The sequence below is a fragment of the Ipomoea triloba genome, chromosome 9 (genome assembly GCF_003576645.1).
Source record: "Ipomoea triloba cultivar NCNSP0323 chromosome 9, ASM357664v1".
Lineage (NCBI taxonomy): Eukaryota > Viridiplantae > Streptophyta > Magnoliopsida > Solanales > Convolvulaceae > Ipomoea > Ipomoea triloba.
In genome coordinates, this window is record NC_044924.1 from 3,817,470 (window position 1) to 3,838,713 (window position 21,244).

The 21,244-nt window shown below is 36.0% G+C and overlaps 3 protein-coding genes across 5 annotated transcripts; 2 read left to right on the forward strand and 1 right to left on the reverse strand.

Moving 5' to 3' along the window:
- Positions 1-613: 613 nt before the first annotated feature.
- LOC116028360 (anaphase-promoting complex subunit 4) lies at positions 614-8,161 on the forward strand. 2 transcript variants are annotated; one of them, XM_031270054.1, is made up of 19 exons: positions 614-769; positions 869-980; positions 1,386-1,474; positions 1,861-1,938; positions 2,030-2,269; positions 2,424-2,504; positions 3,158-3,309; positions 3,573-3,733; positions 3,814-3,914; positions 3,990-4,064; positions 4,597-4,776; positions 4,955-5,037; positions 5,155-5,253; positions 5,431-5,535; positions 6,102-6,237; positions 6,371-6,613; positions 6,714-6,866; positions 7,152-7,233; positions 7,863-8,161. In XM_031270054.1, the coding sequence occupies exons 1-19, from the start codon at positions 701-703 to the stop codon at positions 7,955-7,957; spliced, it is 2,334 nt and encodes a 777-aa protein (XP_031125914.1). In that variant the 5' UTR covers positions 614-700; the 3' UTR covers positions 7,958-8,161. The 2 variants fall into 2 exon arrangements, with proteins under 2 accessions (XP_031125914.1, XP_031125915.1); XM_031270055.1 differs by having other exon boundaries at positions 6,386-6,613.
- Positions 7,510-12,805, reverse strand: LOC116028361 (calmodulin-binding protein 60 D-like). 2 transcript variants are annotated; one of them, XM_031270058.1, is made up of 9 exons: positions 12,390-12,805; positions 11,312-11,387; positions 11,098-11,156; positions 10,282-10,775; positions 10,019-10,179; positions 9,731-9,934; positions 9,397-9,634; positions 8,686-9,266; positions 7,510-8,050 (listed from the first exon to the last, which is right to left on the reverse strand). In XM_031270058.1, the coding sequence occupies exons 1-8, from the start codon at positions 12,500-12,502 to the stop codon at positions 8,731-8,733; spliced, it is 1,881 nt and encodes a 626-aa protein (XP_031125918.1). In that variant the 5' UTR covers positions 12,503-12,805; the 3' UTR covers positions 7,510-8,050; positions 8,686-8,730. The 2 variants fall into 2 exon arrangements, with proteins under 2 accessions (XP_031125918.1, XP_031125917.1); XM_031270057.1 differs by lacking the exon at positions 7,510-8,050 and having other exon boundaries at positions 8,263-9,266.
- Positions 12,806-16,013: 3,208 nt separating this feature from the next.
- Positions 16,014-19,948, forward strand: LOC116028362 (sphingosine kinase 1). The gene is made up of 10 exons (XM_031270059.1): positions 16,014-16,551; positions 16,924-17,046; positions 17,144-17,244; positions 17,332-17,404; positions 17,936-18,022; positions 18,129-18,206; positions 18,358-18,428; positions 18,558-18,818; positions 19,256-19,378; positions 19,525-19,948. Exons 1-10 carry the CDS (start codon positions 16,245-16,247, stop codon positions 19,714-19,716), a joined length of 1,416 nt encoding a protein of 471 aa, XP_031125919.1. The 5' UTR covers positions 16,014-16,244; the 3' UTR covers positions 19,717-19,948.
- Positions 19,949-21,244: the final 1,296 nt, after the last annotated feature.

The following is a 21,244-nucleotide window of genomic DNA, read 5'->3' on the forward strand; positions in this document are numbered from 1 at the left end:
TGTTGAAAATGAGACTTTTGGTTGTTTACTCTTAAATAATCACTTAGCTCTGACTCACTATCATGTTGACCGGACTGTATCTAGGATACAAGGCCTTTGTATCCTATATGTAATTAATAAGGTATTTTCTACCGTACGGCTATACGTTGTGTTCTACGTTACCGCTTATATACTTTATCAGTCCCAATCCAAACTTAGAGAGAAATACAATTTATTGTGTGGACCATAGTCCACATAGCTGTGTGAATCAGGAATATCAAGTACATTTTTAATATACTAAAAGAACATTATTTATGTATTGAATGTACATTATTTGATAGTATATATAAAATAATATACTTTCAGTACTAAAATAATGTACTTAAAAAAATATTTTACGTACATAAATAATGTACTTTTTTATTTATTTATGATCCACATAGCTGTATGGATCATAGTCAATGTAATAATGACTGAGAGAGAAATGGGAGAGATTAGTAAATTACTAAAGGACAAATGAGAAGAACAAAGACAATTGAGGGACATAAACGCATTTTACTTAAATTTGAGACAAATATAATTTCTAATAAAATGAGGGGTTCCCAACAAAACCTAAATAGCAATTCTCCTCTTGAAGCAAAAAACCGCACAAATTCCCCGCCCTCGCTCGCAAAATACTGGAAAGAAGTCTCACTCGAAAGTCGAAACAGAGTGAGTGAGCATGGAGACACATGAAAGTGAAAGAGTAGTTCCATTTCAGCTTCAATTCGACAAGCCTATTGCTTCCCAGGTTTACCTCCTTCCACTAGTACACACACTAGCATAAGCTTCTCAGTTATTTTATTTTATTTTATTTTATTTTTTAATAAATTTAATTATTGGTTCGCAGATAAAAATAGCTGAATGGAACCCAGAGAAGGATCTTCTTGCAATGGTTACGGAGGAATCAAAACTGCTTCTTCATCGTTTCAATTGGCAGAGGCTCTGGACTATTTCTCCAGGTACCTCCTCCACTAAATGCCTCATTTTTGTTGCATACATTATAATTCTGATGTTAATACTAAAAAGAATTTATTTTAATACTAAAAAGAATTTGTTTAACTGTTGGGGCTTTTAACAATTTGTTGTCATTATGGATATTTTGTAAAATAAAAATTCAAAGTTAAGAGGTATTTTTTGGTCTCACTTGGAGTGTGACCGTTTCCCTCTCTCTGGTTATCGAATATCAGAACATTTTAGTGATTCTTCCTCTTGAAATCAAAATATGAAATTTTACTATTTTCATAATGTTGTAAAATTGTGCCTATAATTTGAGGTTTTAGCTTTCATGCTAGCAAGGAGAATAAATTCATTGTTACCTTCTGTAAAACTTGATCTCTTACAATTTTTTTTTGCTTTGTGTCTAGGGAAGATAACATCGCTATGCTGGCGTCCAGATGGAAAAGCAATAGCAATTGGGCTTGAAGACGGAACGATTTCATTGCATGATGTGGAAGTAAGTTGGTATTTTCAAGATGCATTTTTGCAGTTCTATAACAATCGACAAAAATGATTTGTTTGTACAAAAGATGAGACTGTTGCTATCTGCTTTGTGCTTTTTAAAGGAAAAATACTTTTTTTTTAAGCAAGAAGAATTGAGCAGTCGATCCAGCCATTTTGCAGGTTAATATTGTCTAATGAATACAAATCCATCATCATTAAATTCTGTATAATATAAGGTGTTGGCAGAATTGACATGAGACTGATTGATTGATTTTATGGTATCAAACTTTCATCTTAATTTAAGATGCTGTTTTTTGTGCTGTCAGTCTGTACATTTGCTAGAAAAAATGATATCTTTATCCATCATTGTATATTTTGGGTATCTCTTCTTGTAAGCAGAATGGAAAACTTCTGCGGAGCATAAAATCCCACACAGTTGCCGTTATATGTCTCAATTGGGAGGAGGATGAAGAAAAGGTTAACATCCTTGCTTTCTCTTTACATATGGGCAAATCTTAAAAATTAACAAAAAATGGGGTAACTACTAACTGATTTTCTTTGAATTCAGGATGAGAATGGTAATATCCCGAGTTATGAAGACCGTACTTCACGTTTCTTTCCGCCTCCCCCAAGAGTTCCCAGGATGCCTGGACTTGTACCTGGGGATAGTGGTTTCATGGATGAGGCTGAAGATTCATTCAGAGAGCTATCAAATTCTTCACATCAACGATATAACATATTATGCAGTGGGGACAAGGATGGAAACATATGTTTCAGTATCTTTGGCATATTCCCAATAGGAATAATTGTAAGTTAATCATCATGTTATGGGGAACTAATATTTGTAAGTGTTAAAAAGTTCTACTAAGTTCTTTACCAACACATATTCATGGGCATCTCTTTGGAGAAGCCATCTAACATATTGTTTATCTTTGTGGACATCATATGGAATGATACACAAGAATCTGCACAGTCTTATTGTTGACAGTTTGGTTCAAAGAGGCCATTCGTCTAACCAACTCCTGAATGCTTCCATTTGTAATGTAAGATATTAAGTTCCCTTTGATAGTTTTATTTTCAGACAACACATTTCTTCAACTCTATTCCAGTTATGGTTTCTTTTAGTTCTGTCAAATGTAAGAAAAATGTCATAATCTTCTTAATCCAGGAAGGTTTTGGTTGTCTAGATTTGTAATGCATTTATGTTGCTGTCTAAGGAAGCAGCAGTTAGCAAGAGGATACTCATAACAGGGCTTGAAATAGGAAATGCAATGTTTATAAAGAATAAAACATTCCAGTGTTAAGACAAGCAGATGATTTGTCAAGATTCTTGCTAGATTCTCCATTTCCTGTCATATATTGCTTAAATAGTTAAATGCTTAGAAGCAGTTTTTCACTTCCCTGAGAGGTGTGCTAATCCGTAATTTATATGGAAGAAAATATATTTAAAAATGTGTGGTTTTTGAGGAAACTTTTTACATTTTCTTGTTTTATTGGAATGACCGAATAACTACAAAAATGTGTGTTTTTTTTTTTTTTTTTCTTTTTCTTTTTTCTATTTCTTTCTTTCTTGATTTTTTATCTAGTTTTGCAAATGAAAATTTATACAATATTGTTCTTGCAATATTCAGTTAATTTTTCCAAGATAATCAGGTCTTTGCAGAGTAACACTATTTTATTTCTCTCTTATTGCCAGGTCTCTTTGTCAAAAGATCTTTGCCATTTGGTAGTCATGTGCAGTGGGGACCTCTCCATAGCTAGTCTTGAAGTAGGTGCAAAGCAGATGTCTAATCATGTGTTAACAGGATTCCATTGCCTAGTTCTTGACACTTCAATTTTTTCCAAAAGGTAATCCCCTATCACAATGCATCTGTTTGTGATTGTTTCTGTATGTCCCAGCCAATGACCTTTATGGTCCTGCACGTTAACTTGTTTTACTGAACCATTCTTCTTATTAGGGTCTTAGTTCCATGAGATGAGTATTGAATTTCATTGAGGGGGCCCTTGTGCATAATTAATATAACTGATAGCACGTGGTTTTACTCATTGATGTGCTTGCCAATTGTAATTTGTTCTTAGTTTGTTTGCTTTACTTTGGAAACCAATTTTAGGAAAAATGAGCTTTATCAGGTGGCTCAACAGGCTTCCAACATTGAAGATTTAGGCGAAGTTATCCGGGCATCACTATCAGTCATGTCTAAGCAGTGGTCTGATGCCATGCACACTTTTAATGAAAAGTTCAATGCTTTATCCTCCCTCATTATTGACCATGGTAATGTCTCAATCTCCAAGACACAACTTTGATGGCCTTTTTGCTCGTGTAATGGTCCCATTTCTTCTGCCACTTCACAGGAATTGACTCCAGTCCTCAAGAGGAGTTTCTGAGCCTTTTGGGTGGGGCCAGGACAAGCCCAGCAGTTCATCAATTTTTAGTCAACTCACTTGGTGAAGCGGTAACCTCACTTGCTCAACAATCTGAAGAATAGGCGATTAATAGTCATCATAGTTCATGTGGTTATATTTTTCAGGGTCTTAAGAGGGTGGGAAAGGTAGTTTGTGGTGCTGGAAAAGAGCTTCAGCTGGTAGTACTTGATCATCTACAGGTGCCTTTGATCTGTCTCATACCTTAAAAGTATTATATGGTGTCATAATACTGATAATAGTTTTATTTGGGTTATTATATTCATAGAAAGACAAACATGCATCTTAAAGATGCAGCGGCTTTCATGATTATTTGAAGGGGCTTTGCTTGAATGATTTAAATAGATAACAATTTGAAAGTGCATGCAGAATTCCTTAGAGTTTGGACAGTTCATAAGCTATGAAGCCTATATATTATTTTATTCTCACACTTAAATACTCTTGCTGGTCTTATAATGGAGTAATTGGTAGTGATTCTCAATTTCTAAAAATGGCTTTGTTTTGTTGGTGAGAAATCTATGTTCAAAGTAGAGTGCTTTTGTTGCCATTCTATAAGATCTTTTGCTGTTAATTGTATGAGATTTGAAATTAGAAAAGGAGTATATATATTATCATGTTGTTACTTATATTTGTGGTTTACAAAATAAGTTAAAATGAGTCTAGTTAATTTTAGTGATGTTAAGGAAACATTAACTCTAAAGCTCTAGTTTCCAGCCTGCTGCAGAAATTATTGGATTTAGAATTGGAGAACTTCAAGCCCTTTCCAAATGGCGTGCTCGCTATCAAGGTATTGGTTTGGATGAGAAATTAATGGGTAATGCAACAGAGAATGCTGGAATGTTTCTCATACAAGTTGAACGATTTACGAGGGTTTTATGTACTGTGGTCCAGCAGGTATGCCTTTGTTTGTGTAGGGCATTCTACTTATCTTGCAGCCACATGCTTATTTCTTTCTTTCTGTTTGCACTGTTCAAGCAAGTAGAGGGCTTATGTAATTTTTAAGTTTGGAATTACTAGCTCTTTTCTTGCCTTCATTTTAGTATTGTTACCATTCTAATAGTCTTTGTTTCAGTTTTCAAATTTTTTCAGTTGGCTTCTGAAATCCGTGAAGATATTGATGTCTGAACAAAGTGATCAGCTTCAACCTTTCAGTAGGTTTGGAATCCACATTCACTTTCTTCTCACTTCTTTGCCAATTTTCTGGAAGTTTAAAAATGTTAGCCAAAACTATTTATTTCCATCTTGAGATCTTTTTCATTTTTGTTTTGACAGTGAACTTGTCATTTTATTCCTGAAGTTTCTCTATGACCAAGATCCTATAAAACAGTTGCTGGAATTATCTGAAGGTGATCATTCCATAGAAGTCGACTTGTAAGTGGTGTTTCCAACCAATTTAAAACTTGAACATTAGATAAGGGATTTAATATTCTGAGTTTAACACTTAATTTCTTTCATAAAGTTCTTATCATTGTGCAGTGGTTAGTAAATATGCAATGACCTGCAGAGGGTGTACACCAATTCCATGCTGATGTCTTCTTTGTTCATCAGGGAAACAATGCAAAGAATTAAAGAACTTGCACATTTTGGTGGGTTCTTAGATACTGCATTCTTGAAAAGGACATTAGCAGAAGAATTTCAACAAATGGAGAGTTGGTATGCCGCTCTTCCCTTTCTATTCTTGTTTTTAAAGATTCCTACCATTGTGACTCCTATATGTATTTGCTTGCATTGTTCTCTCCTTGAAATCTTGAATGCTTTCTATTTAATCATTTTCAACGGTGCCATTTATACAGGGAACAGTAATGCAAACAAATATGTACTTACATTAATCATTTTCAAAGATGCCATTTATACTGGGAACAGCAATGAAAACAAATATGCAACACATAAGATGTGTAAATGTTTTATTGGATTTTCTTGAACTTACAAGTTACATCTAGATGTCTAACCAAGAAATGTGTTTGCATGCTTGAACACACATTTTACGAAGATTCAGTTACAAGTGTTATGTTTATCAGAATTTTATATTAAATCTGCACTTTGAAGTATCACACAAGTTTATTGCAGTCCCTTATTATAAACTCTTCACTTTTTTGTTGTTGGTACTTGGTAAATACATCTCACTCACTGGAACCTTTTCCTTTGTTTGACTTTCTGTGTTTTTCTGCTCCTTGGTTCAATGGTTTTAGTGGCTTGCTTTCATGATGTATACTTTGCAGTTTCCAGGAGGCTTTTCAGATGCCCTTTGCTACTATTTCCAAGAGAATACTATGTAAGGATCTGCTCCCTCTTTTTCCTATGGCTGCTTCAACAGTGAAGTCCTCCATAATCCCAGCATCTATATCATACTACAAGGTACTTGCCATGTACAACTTGAATATTTACAGCATGACTAATACATTATGTAGACTTTATGAAGTGCACCTCCTTGACGGTGCTTTAGGTTGTTTTCTGGATAGCTCTGACAACCAAAATGTGTTCTTATTAGCACTTTCTATTGCAGGAGGATTTACCTGAAAGTTCAGATTGTGAAACTAGTCAACAGAGGCTTACTGATTACATTTCCTTCAGAGTACCTGATAATTCCATCTCAAATATCACAAACTGCATTGGCGTAGTAAGGGGGGTCATACATGATATGGGCAATTCAGAGAAAGGATACACTTCATTAGAAGCTTCCCTCTTATGCATTCCTGATGGCTACAATTGTGTGGATCTATCATTATATAAGGTAAACGAGATTTTTTTCGTCATTTTAGATTATTAGCATTAGATAAGATGTAAATCTTCCCCTATATAAACACAACATAACATTTCACCATTTAAAACAGGATTCACAACTTGTTTTACTACTAGATGAAATTACTGCTAGTTCTGAGGGCTCTGGAAATGCTTATATGATGATTCTCCAAGCTGGTGGCCTCCCATTTGTATCCATCTCAAGATCTTCCAGTCTGAACTCATGGAAGGTTCTTCAACTTAAGGTAAAAACTACCACTTTGTAATCCATATAGTTAGCTTACTGAATAGGATAAACATGTTTTTCCAGTTATACATGTTGCATTCCTAGAATTAGATAGGTTGCAGTGTATAGCCGTTTTATAGGACTTCACATGAATGTGGAGAACCTTGTTTAATATTTTAAATTCACTTTGTATGTATTGCTATTTTCCAACTAGTGTGGATTTGATCCAATAAAGAACAAACTAGGCTTTCTTCAACTTCTTGCCTGTTCTTGTCATATGACCTTCTGTTTATTTTTGATATAGGATTGTCTCATGCAATTGACACTAGAAAGTGAAAAGGTTCGAGGAATACCTCACTCTGTCATACCACCCTTGGCAGTGAGTGGTGAGTGCTATTACTTCTGTATTTTCTTGGTTTGGATTATACTTATAAAGCGTTTGTTCAAAATACCCACTCTTGTGTCATAGGCTCATAGCAATGTGGACTCTGCATTTGGAAACCTTTTTGGGAATTCATAACCTAATAAATCTTCCTCTTTTCTTTTTTTTTTTTTAATGAGAAAATTTATTTTTGAAAAATTTAGGTGGTACTTAGAGAATGATTTTGCAAGTCATTTTCAACCAAGGAAATTTATAATGTTGTTCACTGGTCAAAATTTTGTTTAAAAATAAAACAGCTTAATTATGAATTATTGTCTTCCATCCAAAGTTACTATAGAGGGATGTGAGTATTCTCTCTCTCTCTCTCTCTCTCTAGGATATTTGCCACCTTGGAGGTCTCTGTTTCACCAAAAGAAAAAAGTAATTTTGTCCGTACGGCTTCTATTTGTTTTCCATGACAGTCAGCAACTATTTTAGCATCACTTTGTATTGCATAAAGCCTTGAGATCTGTTAGGCTTCTATTTGTTTTCCATCACAGTCAGCAACTACTTTAGCATCACTTTGTATTGCATAAAGCCTTGAGATCTGGTAAGCTGAGCAAACATTTATCTTGTTATGATTTTCATTGACAGCTTCAAGAGGTGTGGCTTGTGTTTTTGCTGCAAGAAAGCGTGCTTTAGTTTACATCCTGGATGAAGATGAGGATGAAATCTCAGATGCAGAGTGAAGACACTGCTGTCTGTTCTCCAGGTGCGAGTCTGCTTTCATGTAAATTTTCCTAAAACTTTCCCATCTTTTATTTGTATGCACATGTAAAAACCTGAGGACAAGCAATTCTAGTCAGGATGTGAGGTTATGCATTATCCTTGTCCAGTTAACTGCAAGAATCTTTAGTATTCACATATTTACCGAGTATTTGAAATCTTGAGCATTATTTGATCTCCTGGTTCAGTATGAATATGTTTTTTTATCTCTTTTTTTTTCATTGGTTCATTAAAAGACCAATACTTGATAGAGAAGAAAGCACTACAGTTTATGAATTACATATTTTGATCATTATAATGCATCAGAAATGACAGATCAGAGTGTGAATTTGATCCCAAAATGGGCACATGAAGACTAGAAACCTAGCAAATTTTATTTAAAATTACCCAAAAAAAGTGGAAGAGAAAACTAAGCATGCACTACCATACTATAATCCCACTAAGCTAGTCAATACAGAAGAAGCATATATAAATCCTAGGAGCCAGGGCCCCTCCCCTAAGAGAGCAATACTTGCAGTCATTCAAAATGCCTGCACTTGTGTGTTGAGAATGTCCTCATTACTTTTGTTGATTGAGAGCACTCTGTACAGCGAGAAAGGCTTTGACATTCATGAACCCAATACTATTAGCAAATGTATATGCTTAAATGGGAAATAGGAACAATTCCCAACTCATGGATTGATGCTTTTACCTTAGAAGCCCTCAAACATCAAAGCGAAGTACAGAGAAGGCATATCTACAAGTCATCCAGTTCAACAATTTGTGCTCTTCTCTCTGCAGCTTTCTTCCTGATGAAGATACCCCATCTCAAGGCTGCTTTAAGCTTGAGCCAACCGACAACAGCTTTTCCTGAAGAACGTGACCGGTCATCATCAAACCCAAACGTCGATGACATATTGGGCATGTATGCTGATGCATAAGGGTAATTTTCTTCCATGACATTAGCAGAAGTGTGACTATGGCCTCCCATGTTGAAAATACGGAGAAGATGCTGCATGTCTTCATTTTCAAGCATCTCATGACTCCTCAGCCGAATATCTTCCTCAGTAAAGTAGTCATCAGAGGTAAGATTTGTTGTACCGGGAGTAAGAAAGTTGGACATTGAAGACTGTTGAGGTCGAAGCGCCAGCATATTCTCAGTTCCAGGAGGCTGAGTCTGCTGAGACGTGCCTATCAAGTGATTCTGGAAAGGCCCATTTAAGTGTCCCGTGACATTGAGATCCATGTTCTGTGACTGCATCAGAAATCTGCCACTCATGCTGTCATTATACCCTGGTGAAAGGAAAAAGTTCCAACTTCAGAGCTGAATTAAAGGTAACAACCTAAAACCCTAACCCAAAACTTAACTGATGACCGAAAAGGTAAGTAGAAATTTGCAGACACAATCTAAACATAGTTTTACCTCCAATGTTTGATCCTGGATTCATAGCAGGCTGCTCCGAAGGAATTGAGGACGGGAGAGCTGGAACATTTAGCTGATTAGCGTAAGAGTTTGAATGGTTCTGTGAGCCAACTACTTGGTCATGTTGAGAAGTATCTGAATTCTTGTTGTCATTGAGGCTTAGAAGAGATTTGCCATCATATTCAATGACATGCATCCAATTTTCATATGCCTTCTTCACTAAGGTGTCCACATAGACCTGCCAAAAAAGACAGCCATTCAAGCCATTCCTCTCACATTTCAACGAAGATTTTGAAAAAAAAAAAAACGGTTGCATTGTAGGGTTGGAGCAAACCTTTTGGTTGTCAGAAAGAGAATCGATAGAATGATACTGTTCACTAGCAATCAATCCACATAGTTCATAGATATTGTTAAACACAACCCCGACATTCCTCATATCATCGGGATAGTAGACATAGAGTTTCCCGCTTAGAACACACGTCTTTGCATGCTCTACAAGAGCTTCCCACATCTTATTTGACATTCCACTTCCCAGGACCTGAGAAGGTAAGTAAAGGTTGTCATCTAATGTCACAATTCTATTTGAGATTTATAGCATGAAAACAAAATAAGTTATACTTACACTTCGAAGCCTCTGTGAGTCTGTCACAACAAGTCGTAGGAAGTCTTCCACTGTGAATATTCCAGATTTGTTTAGCCTCTTGTGGAAAGAACCATCCTTTCCTATCTTTTCCAACCTCCAAACTTCATCGCTTAATGCAGGTGGGTAATGTTTCTTGTACACTGCAAAGGGAAACGCCGCAGGTTAGGCAACATTGTTATAAATAATTAAATATTACACCGTATCATACAATCTCACAATATGTCATATGATACGCCACTCACATTCTCCTCTGTGATCCTTGACAGTGAAAGCATCTGTTTTTGCCTCCCGGATATGAATGCTCTCACAATAGCCCGGTGCAACCTTCAAACCTAGTCTAAACTTCCTGCTTCTAATCCAGCTAGAATTGTCAGTAAACGTCAACTCACCAAGGGTACCTACGCCTTCCTTTAATGTTACTTGCAAGTCCCCAGTTAGAAGGGGCCTCTTCCCTTCACGCTCTTTCACTATATGAGACTCGAAATCTTCTTGAGTCCAGCCTTCCTCGTCCTCATTGTTAAAATCCCCCTCGAGTACAACAATGTCCAGTTTGACTGAGGATTCTGGTCCCATTGTCACAACACGCCCAGTATTTCCATCGAGCAAAACAACATGGATGGCAGAACCTTGTTCTCCCTCAACCTTCCCTCCTGTAAAGAGAGGTAGTGACAATTTCGACCTAAAGTGTAGCTGTAAGTTTCTTCCATCCGGTCCTTCTATTCTTTTCGGAGAAACCCTGTTCATCAGTAAGTATAAATCTCACTATCAGATTGGAGAGAAAAGTAACCTAAAGCTGCTGGTGCCACTAAGTACAAGCAAAAGACAATAGGAACTCGAGAATGGTGTAGGAAAACATGAAACCCAATCAGCACGAGGTGTCTTATCGATGAATAGACACCAAAACAAATGGAGACTGTATATAGAAACCCTATAACCGCTAGCACTGGGGACCGAAATGTAAACGGTGAAATCTAACTGTCATAGCTCATTCAAAACAAGTATCCAAAAAGGGAGCACCATGTCCTGAAATACTTTCGGCATTGGAACATGAAACATACCTAGAGTTAAGTTTTGCGGGGGCCAACTTTGCCAAAGCACGCTCCACTTCTTCACTAACCTGGTGCATAGACGTAACATGTAGTGAGATTAAAAGACACCAAAATATCAAAGCAAAGCTATAAAATGCAAACGCATCTCAGCAACTATTGATCTAATTCTGGCATGTAATTGTCTCGTGAACACAGAGATATCATAAAGGCCAGATAATCTTACAACTCTGCGAAGAATCGGCTCCAGTGATGAGCAAAGCTTTTGCAGACTGTCAACCTTCAGCGCTTCAACAATAACACTGCACTAAGCACATGATCTTCAATAAACCATGCTATGTATGTTCAACCTCAATAATAGATGAAATTTAAACTGGCATCTTTGTTTATGTGATAAAAGATTTATTACATACAGGTGCACTCATGAATTTGATCTTCGCTACACTTCTAATATTATCCTTTTTGTAAATGTAGCTTACTTAAAACAAGAATAATATGCACATGAGACCACAACCCAATTGGCTAGGAGCCTAGGATTAGAAATCAGGCAGATACGAGGGTGTGCACCGGTAAACCCCATCCTGTGATCCTAGATGGCAACCACTCTAGTTGGGAATCGAACTTGTAACCTTGTGGTTATCAAGTCTACAACCTAACCAATTGGTTAGGATTAGCCATAAGAAGCTCCGAGAGTGTGCACTGGGTAAACCCCAGGCAAACGCTCCAGCTGAGAATCAAACATGTAACCTTGTGGTTATTAAGTCAACAGTCCAACCAACTTGGTTGGAGTTGCCCCAAAGAACTTGTTTATTTTTAGTCAGCAGTTCAGCACCCACAACAGCTGAAGCTCAAGTTAACCTAAATAAGCTTCAAGCCAATTCAGGAGCAAGTTATATCACTCTCCAGTCTCCACTGTGTATATCTTCATATTCTAGAGATATACATGTTCCAACACAGAAAATTCTAAGAGCTTGCTATATGCAAGCTCCAGTCTTGAAAACCCAAAAAAAAACAAGATGCCAAGTATGAACCACAATCATTAGATCTTCCCAATATTTCTCAAGTATTCAAGACAAAATTACTTCTTTTTTTTTTGTCAACAAAAGCAACATAAAAAGCTATGCATCCATCCTTTAGTTTGCTTTTAAGCATAAAGGGCACACAAGGGAGTCAGCACCTGAAGCTGCTAAGCAATAAACCAAACCCAATTCAAGAAAAATTCAAAACTCAACTAAAAAAACATTCTTTATGCTTTCCAGATATGCACTCACATGTGTAGAAGAGAGTGATTGTCTGTAAATTACCTGGCAAGAGCAGGGCGTTTCCTATCAGGCTGACCTTCTTCACTACTACTACCCGGATTAGGTCGTTTCTCCCGAGCCATACTAGCCGATCTTTCCATGTACCTAGTCTGCATTTTCACAGCAAAAAACACTCCCTCAGACCTCTTCTTCAACCCCGAGATCTGATCTGGAGCTAGGGCTTTCTGTACTTGAACAGAAACTGCTTTCTTCTCTCTCGGAGTTAAAAGTAAATAGATTAAGGGCGGAGAGATTCCCAGACGGATAAAAGGCAGAGCCAACGAAAAGGAAAAAGGAAGGGAGAAAGAAAGCGGGAAACAAAATTGAAGCAGCGCGGAAAGGGGTTGGAGCTTTCCGGGAAACTTCAAAGAAGCATCCTCTCACTTTCTTACCTCTGTGGTTTGGCTTGACTCCACTAGCCGCTACAGAAAATCAACTGATAAAAAAGGAGTCTTTTTCCCCCCCTTCTCTGATTGGTTTCTATTTTGATGGCTGCCCCGATGGCTTTGCACCTTGGTGGTCCAGATCTAATCACCACCCTCTATAGACTGTATAGATAGTGTTTTGTCGGCAGAAACATGCATGTTACATAGCTAATTGAGGACTAAACAAATTATTCAATGTTAACCTTTTTTTATGGAGCATATGATTTGTCCATATTGAGACTGTACTACAAGTTTATAAGATAAGATGTTTAAATCACAGATGTTTCTTCATGATCTGTGAGCTATCCATTGGTGGATAGCATGAGGTAAAAATTTATCAGTGTATCTTGCCATTTAAATTATGTTCGACGAGGTAAAATTTTATTAGATATGAAAGAAATATGATGAACCTAGGTTGTTTGCCTACTCAATGATATGTTAATTATTGATGCTCAACTCAAATCAATGAAATCAATAAGTAAAACAGTCAAATTTGTAACATTATAGTTACCGTGATGATGTATGAGTCAGACATAGCTGATCAGTTCAAATAAAAAAAAATAATAGGCAAAATAGTTAAACTTGTAACATTATAATTACCGCAATGATGTCTGACTCAAACAAAAAAATCAATAGACAAAACAATCAAATTTGTAATATTGCAGTTATTAAGTTAACAACGTAACAAATGTAGTTGGAGTTGAGAGTAATAATTGTACTTTACTAAATAAAGAATGGTTGGGCAGCAATTGACTACATTGTTTGAGCTAATTTGGAGCTTCTTTGAAAGGGATATTGATTAATAAAACAAATTTGTATTAAAGCACGATAATCACAATCAGCCTCAAACATTCCATCAACTCATCTTCCTTGTATTAATGTTCGGTGATGACGAGGATGCCAGGATGGACGAGGGCAATAGTGGTCAATACTAGGAGAAGCAGGTCAAACTACGAAATGGGATCCGCCCACGTGCAACCCAACCCTGCAGTCGTCACCGCCAAAAAACCATTTTGTAGGACATCATCACAATAGTGAGTTTTTTTGTGTAGTTTTTTATGTGCTAAATAAGAAATAGAAGAGGGTGAGAAAAGAAGGGAAAAATAAAAAAATAAAAACAGATATGACACAATGAAAATTGTGAAAGAATCGCAAATGAAGAGGCCTTTAGAGCATCTATATCAGTGGGGCTTTTTCACAGTTATTGAGGAATTTTTGTAAGTGTGATTAGGAAAGAGAAAATGGGGCAGGAGGAAAAAATAAATAAAACAAATCAATTTTTTTTAAAAAAATAAAAAATAAAAAACTGATGCTGTCAGGCGTGCCTGACACGCGTGCACTGCACGCACCCGCTCGGCGTAGTAAGTGGCGATCACCCTTGCGTGAGCGCCTGTTCCTTTGTCTTAGTGGGACTCGTCAGACCTGCATTATCCTCTATTTTACAGAAACAAATCAAACAACTCACCATTCTCTATCTTCTCATCTTTCATGCCTCTCTCATACCATGTGGACACTAATCTGACATTATCCCCACCATTCACCATTGATGGGGATGTCCTTATGCTTCAGAGTTTTATTTGATATTATAAATGGGTTTAGAAAAAAAAAGTAATAATTTACTAATTTCCACATCAATAAGAGTAAAAAAAAAAAAAAATCCATTAACATCAAGACCATAAAGTCTTATGATATCGTGATTTGAAAATCTATTGACATTGAAATAAGGAAGTCTACTAATATTGAAGTTCAATACTTGTTTATATCAAAACATGAAAATCTAATGATATTGATAAAAAAAAACAAAAAAAAAAAACAATCACGAGCATACAGTATCCAAATTACCAATAAAATAAGGTTGTCTTATAACCTTCAAGTGAATTAGCATTACTCTTTTATTGTCCCCTTTTGGATAAAGTATTAGATTAAAACGTAAGTCATAATACTAATCTTGCACGCAAGGCTAACTTAATTTCAAGTTAGACCTGAAATTCTGAATTAAGAAAATTCAAATTCAATGGATTAGAGTTTGGCAATGGATAGGCGTCCCTAACAACATTGTTACTAAAGTAAGATATATGCTGAGATCCATAAGAGACGTGTGGGCCTGCAACTCATCATGCCTTCAGAGAATACTTCAACAAACATACTCAAAACTTCATCTTGCTCGCTCTTTAGTTCTAAACCATTTGATTCAACTTTCACTGCAAGAAATAAGATGTGGAAGATAACTATGAGCTTTCAAAGGTTAACTTAACCATATATAATTTCAGTTTATTGTCTTTCAGATTCCGTTAAACACTTCTGCCAGCGTTATATCATTAGCCATAACTTTATAGTTCATACTATAGCTAAAAACATAATACTATGGACAGTTCAATTGGTCCTTTATATATTATGCACAATAACACAAGATAAAGTCTTAATGTTTGTAAGCCGTGGACTAAGATTAATTGCAATTGTTATATCAGACACATAATTTGAATGTCGTTTTGCATCAAAGTCTATAATGCACCATGGTGTAATTTTATATTTTAATTGTTGCATTGAATTGGTAATTATAGATTTAATAAATATATTATAATATTAGAGTACGTAGGTAATTCTAATAAAGTTAGTCATGCAGATTTACTTCATTGTAATCATTTACTGGTTATAGTCACAATACAAAATTTATTCACTGTACACTCTCAAGTGGTTATTGTAAATTTTTCGTTGTTTTTTAAAATATTATTGACCCTATTACAATAATTAACGTTTGTACAGACTGTTCGGATTGTTCGTTTGTTCCCTTTCCTTCCATTGCTCCGACATTGAGCATGGATCTTAGTTAGTTCTATTTCTTCTTTAAAAAAAGTCCTTTGTTTTTCCTAAGGAACAAAACAATAATACGAGATGGCTTTGTGAAAGATGGTGCCCCATGTGAACTGGATTACTGGAACAGAGATGGCTTTCTACAATTCCACGTCAGAGCTCTTTTCTTCATGTGACAGCCTTGTACACTTCGAAAAGGCTGTTCTACTAATCATTGCTATCTCCGACACGATCCGAGACGGATCGAGATCCGTTATCCGTCACCCACCCGGTCCGGATCAATACGGGTTACGTCTACGGGAAGTGTTAGTGCAGTTGTAGACTTGTAGTCAACAATGATGATGCCAGTGCCCCAAAAACTCGCTATAATTCGGGTCAAGTTCAAGAATGGCGGGCACGAAACCCAATCTTTCCTCGTCCACGTGACGGAAACGATTCTAACGAGGTTGAATCTTGGGTCCACATCATCAGTTATATATATAAATTTACCTTAAGAAGAATCGTTGTCTTGTACGGAATAATTATCAAACCCGCTGTTTGAGGTGCCGGAAATCCGGAATAGGCAAATCCAAGTGCTCGTCTATCCAGTTTTGAATCCCGGTTCGGTTTAATTTCGGATCAAATGGACCCCGGCGAGACAGTTCTCTCGGACCGGGTAAGAATCAACGGAATCGAAACTCCAGTGACTCTCACAGCCGCCGGACAGCTCCGGTGGTCGGCCCGGTCCCTGTGGATAGAGAAGGAGGTCCTCGGATTCTCAGTCGAAGGTTCACGGATCAAAATCAGGGCTGTTGTGATAAGCGAAGCTGGAATTTGCTGTTGCGAGAACAAAACAGTTCTCCTCAGAAAAACCTTCACTTTGGAGCCGTTTTCTGAGGAATCTCTCCTGCTCTGGAGTCAAAAGCTCCAAGAATTCATCGATTCTCTCGGTAAAAACCACCTGAATTATTTGTTTATTGCTATTCTTTCCAGCAATTTTGGAAGGGCACACATTTAACATGGCCAGTGCAAAAAGAACTTGATTTATTAGAGAGAGAGAGAGAGAGAGAATATATGTGGTTTACTTAAATATTTGTGGAAACTAGTCTATTCATGTTTATTAGATCCATTGTCTCTTTACATGCAAATACAATTTGCTTACTTTGTTTAAATATTTTGTTGTTCCTATTAGTTATTGTAGCATGAACATGTACACATTCAAATGCATCTCTATTTATTGCTGCTTTGATTTGTTGCCATTGTTATTCTGCTCATCTTAATGTGTTTGCTTTTTTCCATAATTGAATTTGGGGGATAATCAGATCGACCGAAGAGACTCTTTATATTTCTGAATCCATATGGAGGAAAGAAATCTGCCTCAAAGATTTTTCTTGACGAGGTAAAACCGCTGCTTGAGGATGCAAATATTGAATATGCACTGCAAGGTTTGACATTCTTACTATATCTCCAAAACTTTCATGTTCCCCTTGGGTATCTTAGAATTTTTATTCATGCCTTTATATTTTAATCCTTTAAATTCAGAAACCAAATATCAGCTTCATGCCAAGGAAGTTATTCGTAACTTGGATCTTTCAAAGTACGATGGAGTTGTTTGCGTGAGTGGAGATGGAATTTTGGTTGAGGTTGGTTAGTCATTCCAGTATTATATCATATGAGAAATGTACCAGTGAGCTTCATGTTCATTCATGCTTGTGTTGCACTTTTAGTAGGTAGTTAATGGGCTGCTTGAAAGGGAGGATTGGAAGACTGCAATAAAGATATCTCTTGGAGTAATACCTGCAGGTTTTTGCTTCTTTTCATTAGTTCCATCTTCTTCTTTATGCTAAATCCTTTCGAAGAAATAGTTTGGAAGACAGAAATAGTTCGTTGACAATTACTTCATACTCAAATTGTCTACCAACTAATAAACAGTTTATACTGATCTAGTGATCTTCTTGCATAAATTAGCTAGAAGCTTTGAAGCACTAACTTCTTAAACTCATTACTGAGATACTTAAGTAATTTCTTTAGTTGTATAGATTTTTATTTGGCCTGCTTATTGGTGAATGATTGGAAATTCAATGTTTGGAATTCTGGCCTCGGTTGTTGAGAAAAAGTGTGTTGTTTGTCTGTTTCCTGTACTAGTGTAATCGAAAAACATATAGGCAGTAAACAAGTGCTTCTAGATCACACTGCATAATATCAAAGTGGCAGAGTCCAATTAACAAATGTTTCTTTCCTTTAGTGGTGATAGTGACATTAGAGTTCTCTGGTTATATCTTTAGGAGAACTGTTATTACCAGCTATAACAGAAGAAATGATCCTTCCACACAGGCACTGGAAATGGCATGGTGAAATCTCTTCTAGATTCAGTTGGAGAGCCTTGTTCCGCATCTAATGCAACTCTTGCTATTATTCGAGGTAGAATGTTGCCTGGTCTTTCTCATACAAGTTTGCTCTCTTTGGTGAAATGTCAATGACATTGTATTTATTTTGTGGTCCCCTGTTGTATGCTTGATTACCGCAGGGCACAAGCGAGCACTGGATGTAGCTACAATTTCACAGGGGCAGACCAAGTTTTTCAGTGTATTGATGCTTGCTTGGGGTATCTATTCTTGTCATTTATCTACTTGTTCTTTAATTGATTCTGTCCCCGAGCTGTTAATATTGTGAACTACAAAAATATACAAAATTAAAAACTCTGAGTAATTGATGTCTAACGATAGTTGAAACTTGAAAACTTGATTATTTTCCAGGACTTATAGCTGACATTGACATCGAGTCTGAGAAGTACAGGTGGATGGGGAGTGCGCGAATAGATTTTTATGTATGTACTTAAATATGCCATTCTACTGATAGCATCTTTATTATGTCTCTCCGTGTTTAATGTTAAACAGTGAACCCTTCTCTCAAAACACTAACAATGACCATGTTCATTTGGTACTGTTTGGTCCAGGGTCTTCAACGGTTGTTCAGTCTTAGAAGGTATAATGGCTGTATAAGGTTTGTGCCTGCACCTGGCCATGAAGTTCATGGAGAGCCCACTGAACATGTGGAAGTTTATTCAAATGGCGGCCCAAAAAGTGGCTATTCTGGTCCTTCAGATGTTGATGCACAGAAATCAAACTGGCGGAAAATTGATGGTCCTTTTGTTTCAGTCTGGCTCCACAATGTACCTTGGGGTAGTGAAGATACTATGGCTGCACCTGATGCCAAGGTAATTTGTTTTCATCTTTTTTCCTTGAAAACGCAACGGGTTCTGGTAAATTATTTATTGTCACAACCATAGTGCCCAATTTGTGTGTCTTTAATTCTTCCGACAACAACCATATGGTACCTCCAAATTTGGCCCCTCCAGCTCAGAAAATGAAAATAGTAAAGTCATTCCTCAATCATTCACTTTTGTCGGTCCAGTTTTAGAAAGAATTCTGGCATTTTCCCCACTGACATCAGGCATGTGTCCTTGTACATCTATATATTCTGATTGACTATCTGAAGCCAGTTCATATGTGGGGTATTTCTTGAGACCTTAAAAGTACCTAGAGGCTAGAGCACAACTGTTGTCTGTTCCTATTTTTCCACTTCCTACTCTTTTTAGTCACTTGTTGGTTTATCTTTATATTTGTTAATTCTCTCGTATCAACTTCTACGCAGTTTTCAGATGGCTATCTAGACTTGATCCTGGTAAAGGATTGCCCAAAGTTGGCCTTGCTATCGGTGATGACTGAATTAAACAATGGCGGCCATGTCAAATCCCCATATGTCTTTTACTTCAAGGTATAAATATTTGCTTATGCCCTCTACAGATAACATATACATGGATTAGTTATTTTATTTCTGGTATTATTCACCCTTTCCTCTGCCCCGTTTCCCCATATGTCTTTGTTTGAAAACGTAACCTAAACCATTTCGGGCTGCAACAGGTTAAGGAATTTGTTCTGGAGCCAGGTGCAAGAGCCGAGGATCCATCTAAGGATGGGATCATCGACGTGGATGGTGAGGTTGTTGCCCGAGGTCGAGGAACATACAAGTGTGAAGAGAGAACCTTAATGGCTTATGACAAGCTTCATATCAAAATGGATCAGGGGTTGGCTACTATCTTTTCCCCCATTTAGAATCTGCTATTATTGTGTTTAGTGGGTTCTGTTTGGTTTCAGGATAGCTTATTTGCAGAGTTGTGAAAACCCTCTTTCATAAATATAAGGAAATGCAGTATATATACAGTTAAGACTCAATTCATCCCTGCGATTTCTTCTTCTTCATCATCAATAATTGCAATTCTTTCAAGTACTATTCTTGTAAGCTTTTGTTGACAAATTGGTCACTTTTGCACTTCTTTTCCTTTGATCACTTGACAAATTACTGTTGTCGATTTTTTCTTTTTTAATATTATGCATATAATATATAAATTATATTGTGAATCATGAATAATTGTTCATTTTTAATATATTAAATGTGCATTTATTTAGTATATTACATAGTATTAAATAATAAATCTTCAGTACACAAATAATATTTAGTGTATTAAAATTGTACTATTAATATATTAAAAATGTATCTTATGTCAATGTCGACCTTATGATATTCTAGATAGAGTATGAAAGTGGAGTAAAAATTTTGAAAAATATAATTTGAAAAAAAATGAAGTAAAAATGAATTAATTAATTGTATTATACACGTAAAATGAGACAAATAGAGTATTATGGATAGAGTATGAAAGTGGAGTAAAAATTTTAGGAAAAATAATCTGAAAAAGTAAAAAGGAGTTAATTGTATTAGACATGTAAGATGGGAAAAAAGAATTAATTGTATTAGACACGTAAGATGAGACAAAGAGAGTATTATAGATAGAGTATGAAAGTGGAGTAAAAATTTTGAAAAAAAAAATCCGACAAAGTAAGGAGTTAATTGTATTAGACACGTAAGATGTGACAAAGAGAGTATTCTAGATAGTGGAGTAAAAATTTTGAAAAAATTAATTCGAAAAAAAAGTAAGGAGTTAATTGTATTAGACGTGTATTAATTGCATTAGGCAGATGGGACAAAGAGAGTATTCTAGATAGATCATGGAAGTGGAGTAAAAATTTTGGAAAAAATAATCCAAAAAAGTATGGAGTTAATTGTATTAGACACGTAAGATGGACAAATAGAGTATTCTAGATAAAGTATGAAAGTGGAGTACAAATTTTGAAAAAAATAACCAAAAAAATATATTTGTGGATTACAAATTTTGAAAAAAATAATAAAAAAATATATCTTTTGAATACAACTGACCTTGTTACATTGTAGTATATGTTCATCTATACTTTCTCAACATCACTTCCACTGAGGCTCGGTTTCATGACCTCCAATATGGAATAGTTACTACATGCCATTTGAACACAATGTACTTGGCAAAAAAAGTAAAGAGTTAATTGCATTAGATATATAAGACGAGACAAAGAGAGTATTCTAAATAAAGTATGAAAGTGGAGTAAAAATTTTAGAAAAAAATAATCCTATAAAATAAAAAGAGTTAATTGTATTAGACACGTAAGATGTGACAAATAGAGTATTCTAGATATAGTATGAAAATGAAGTAAGAATTTTAAGAAATACAATTTTAAAAAGTAAAAAAAGGTTAATTGTATTAGACATTTAAGA

Bases quoted from the DNA above. Each gene is read 5' to 3' on its own strand.
- LOC116028360 (XM_031270054.1), top strand. From the start codon at position 701: ATGGAGACACATGAAAGTGAAAGAGTAGTTCCATTTCAGCTTCAATTC. The intron at 981-1,385 runs GTACCTCCTCCA...CTTTGTGTCTAG, and splicing joins GCTCTGGACTATTTCTCCAG to GGAAGATAACATCGCTATGC. The intron at 1,939-2,029 runs GTTAACATCCTT...CTTTGAATTCAG, and splicing joins GGGAGGAGGATGAAGAAAAG to GATGAGAATGGTAATATCCC.
- LOC116028361 (XM_031270058.1), bottom strand. From the start codon at position 12,502: ATGCAGACTAGGTACATGGAAAGATCGGCTAGTATGGCTCGGGAGAAA. The intron at 11,388-12,389 runs GTAATTTACAGA...TGCTTAGTGCAG, and splicing joins AAACGCCCTGCTCTTGCCAG to TGTTATTGTTGAAGCGCTGA. The intron at 10,776-11,097 runs GTATGTTTCATG...ACTGATGAACAG, and splicing joins CCCGCAAAACTTAACTCTAG to GGTTTCTCCGAAAAGAATAG.
- LOC116028362 (XM_031270059.1), top strand. From the start codon at position 16,245: ATGGACCCCGGCGAGACAGTTCTCTCGGACCGGGTAAGAATCAACGGA. The intron at 17,047-17,143 runs GTTTGACATTCT...CTTTAAATTCAG, and splicing joins TATTGAATATGCACTGCAAG to AAACCAAATATCAGCTTCAT. The intron at 18,207-18,357 runs GTATCTATTCTT...ATTATTTTCCAG, and splicing joins TGTATTGATGCTTGCTTGGG to GACTTATAGCTGACATTGAC.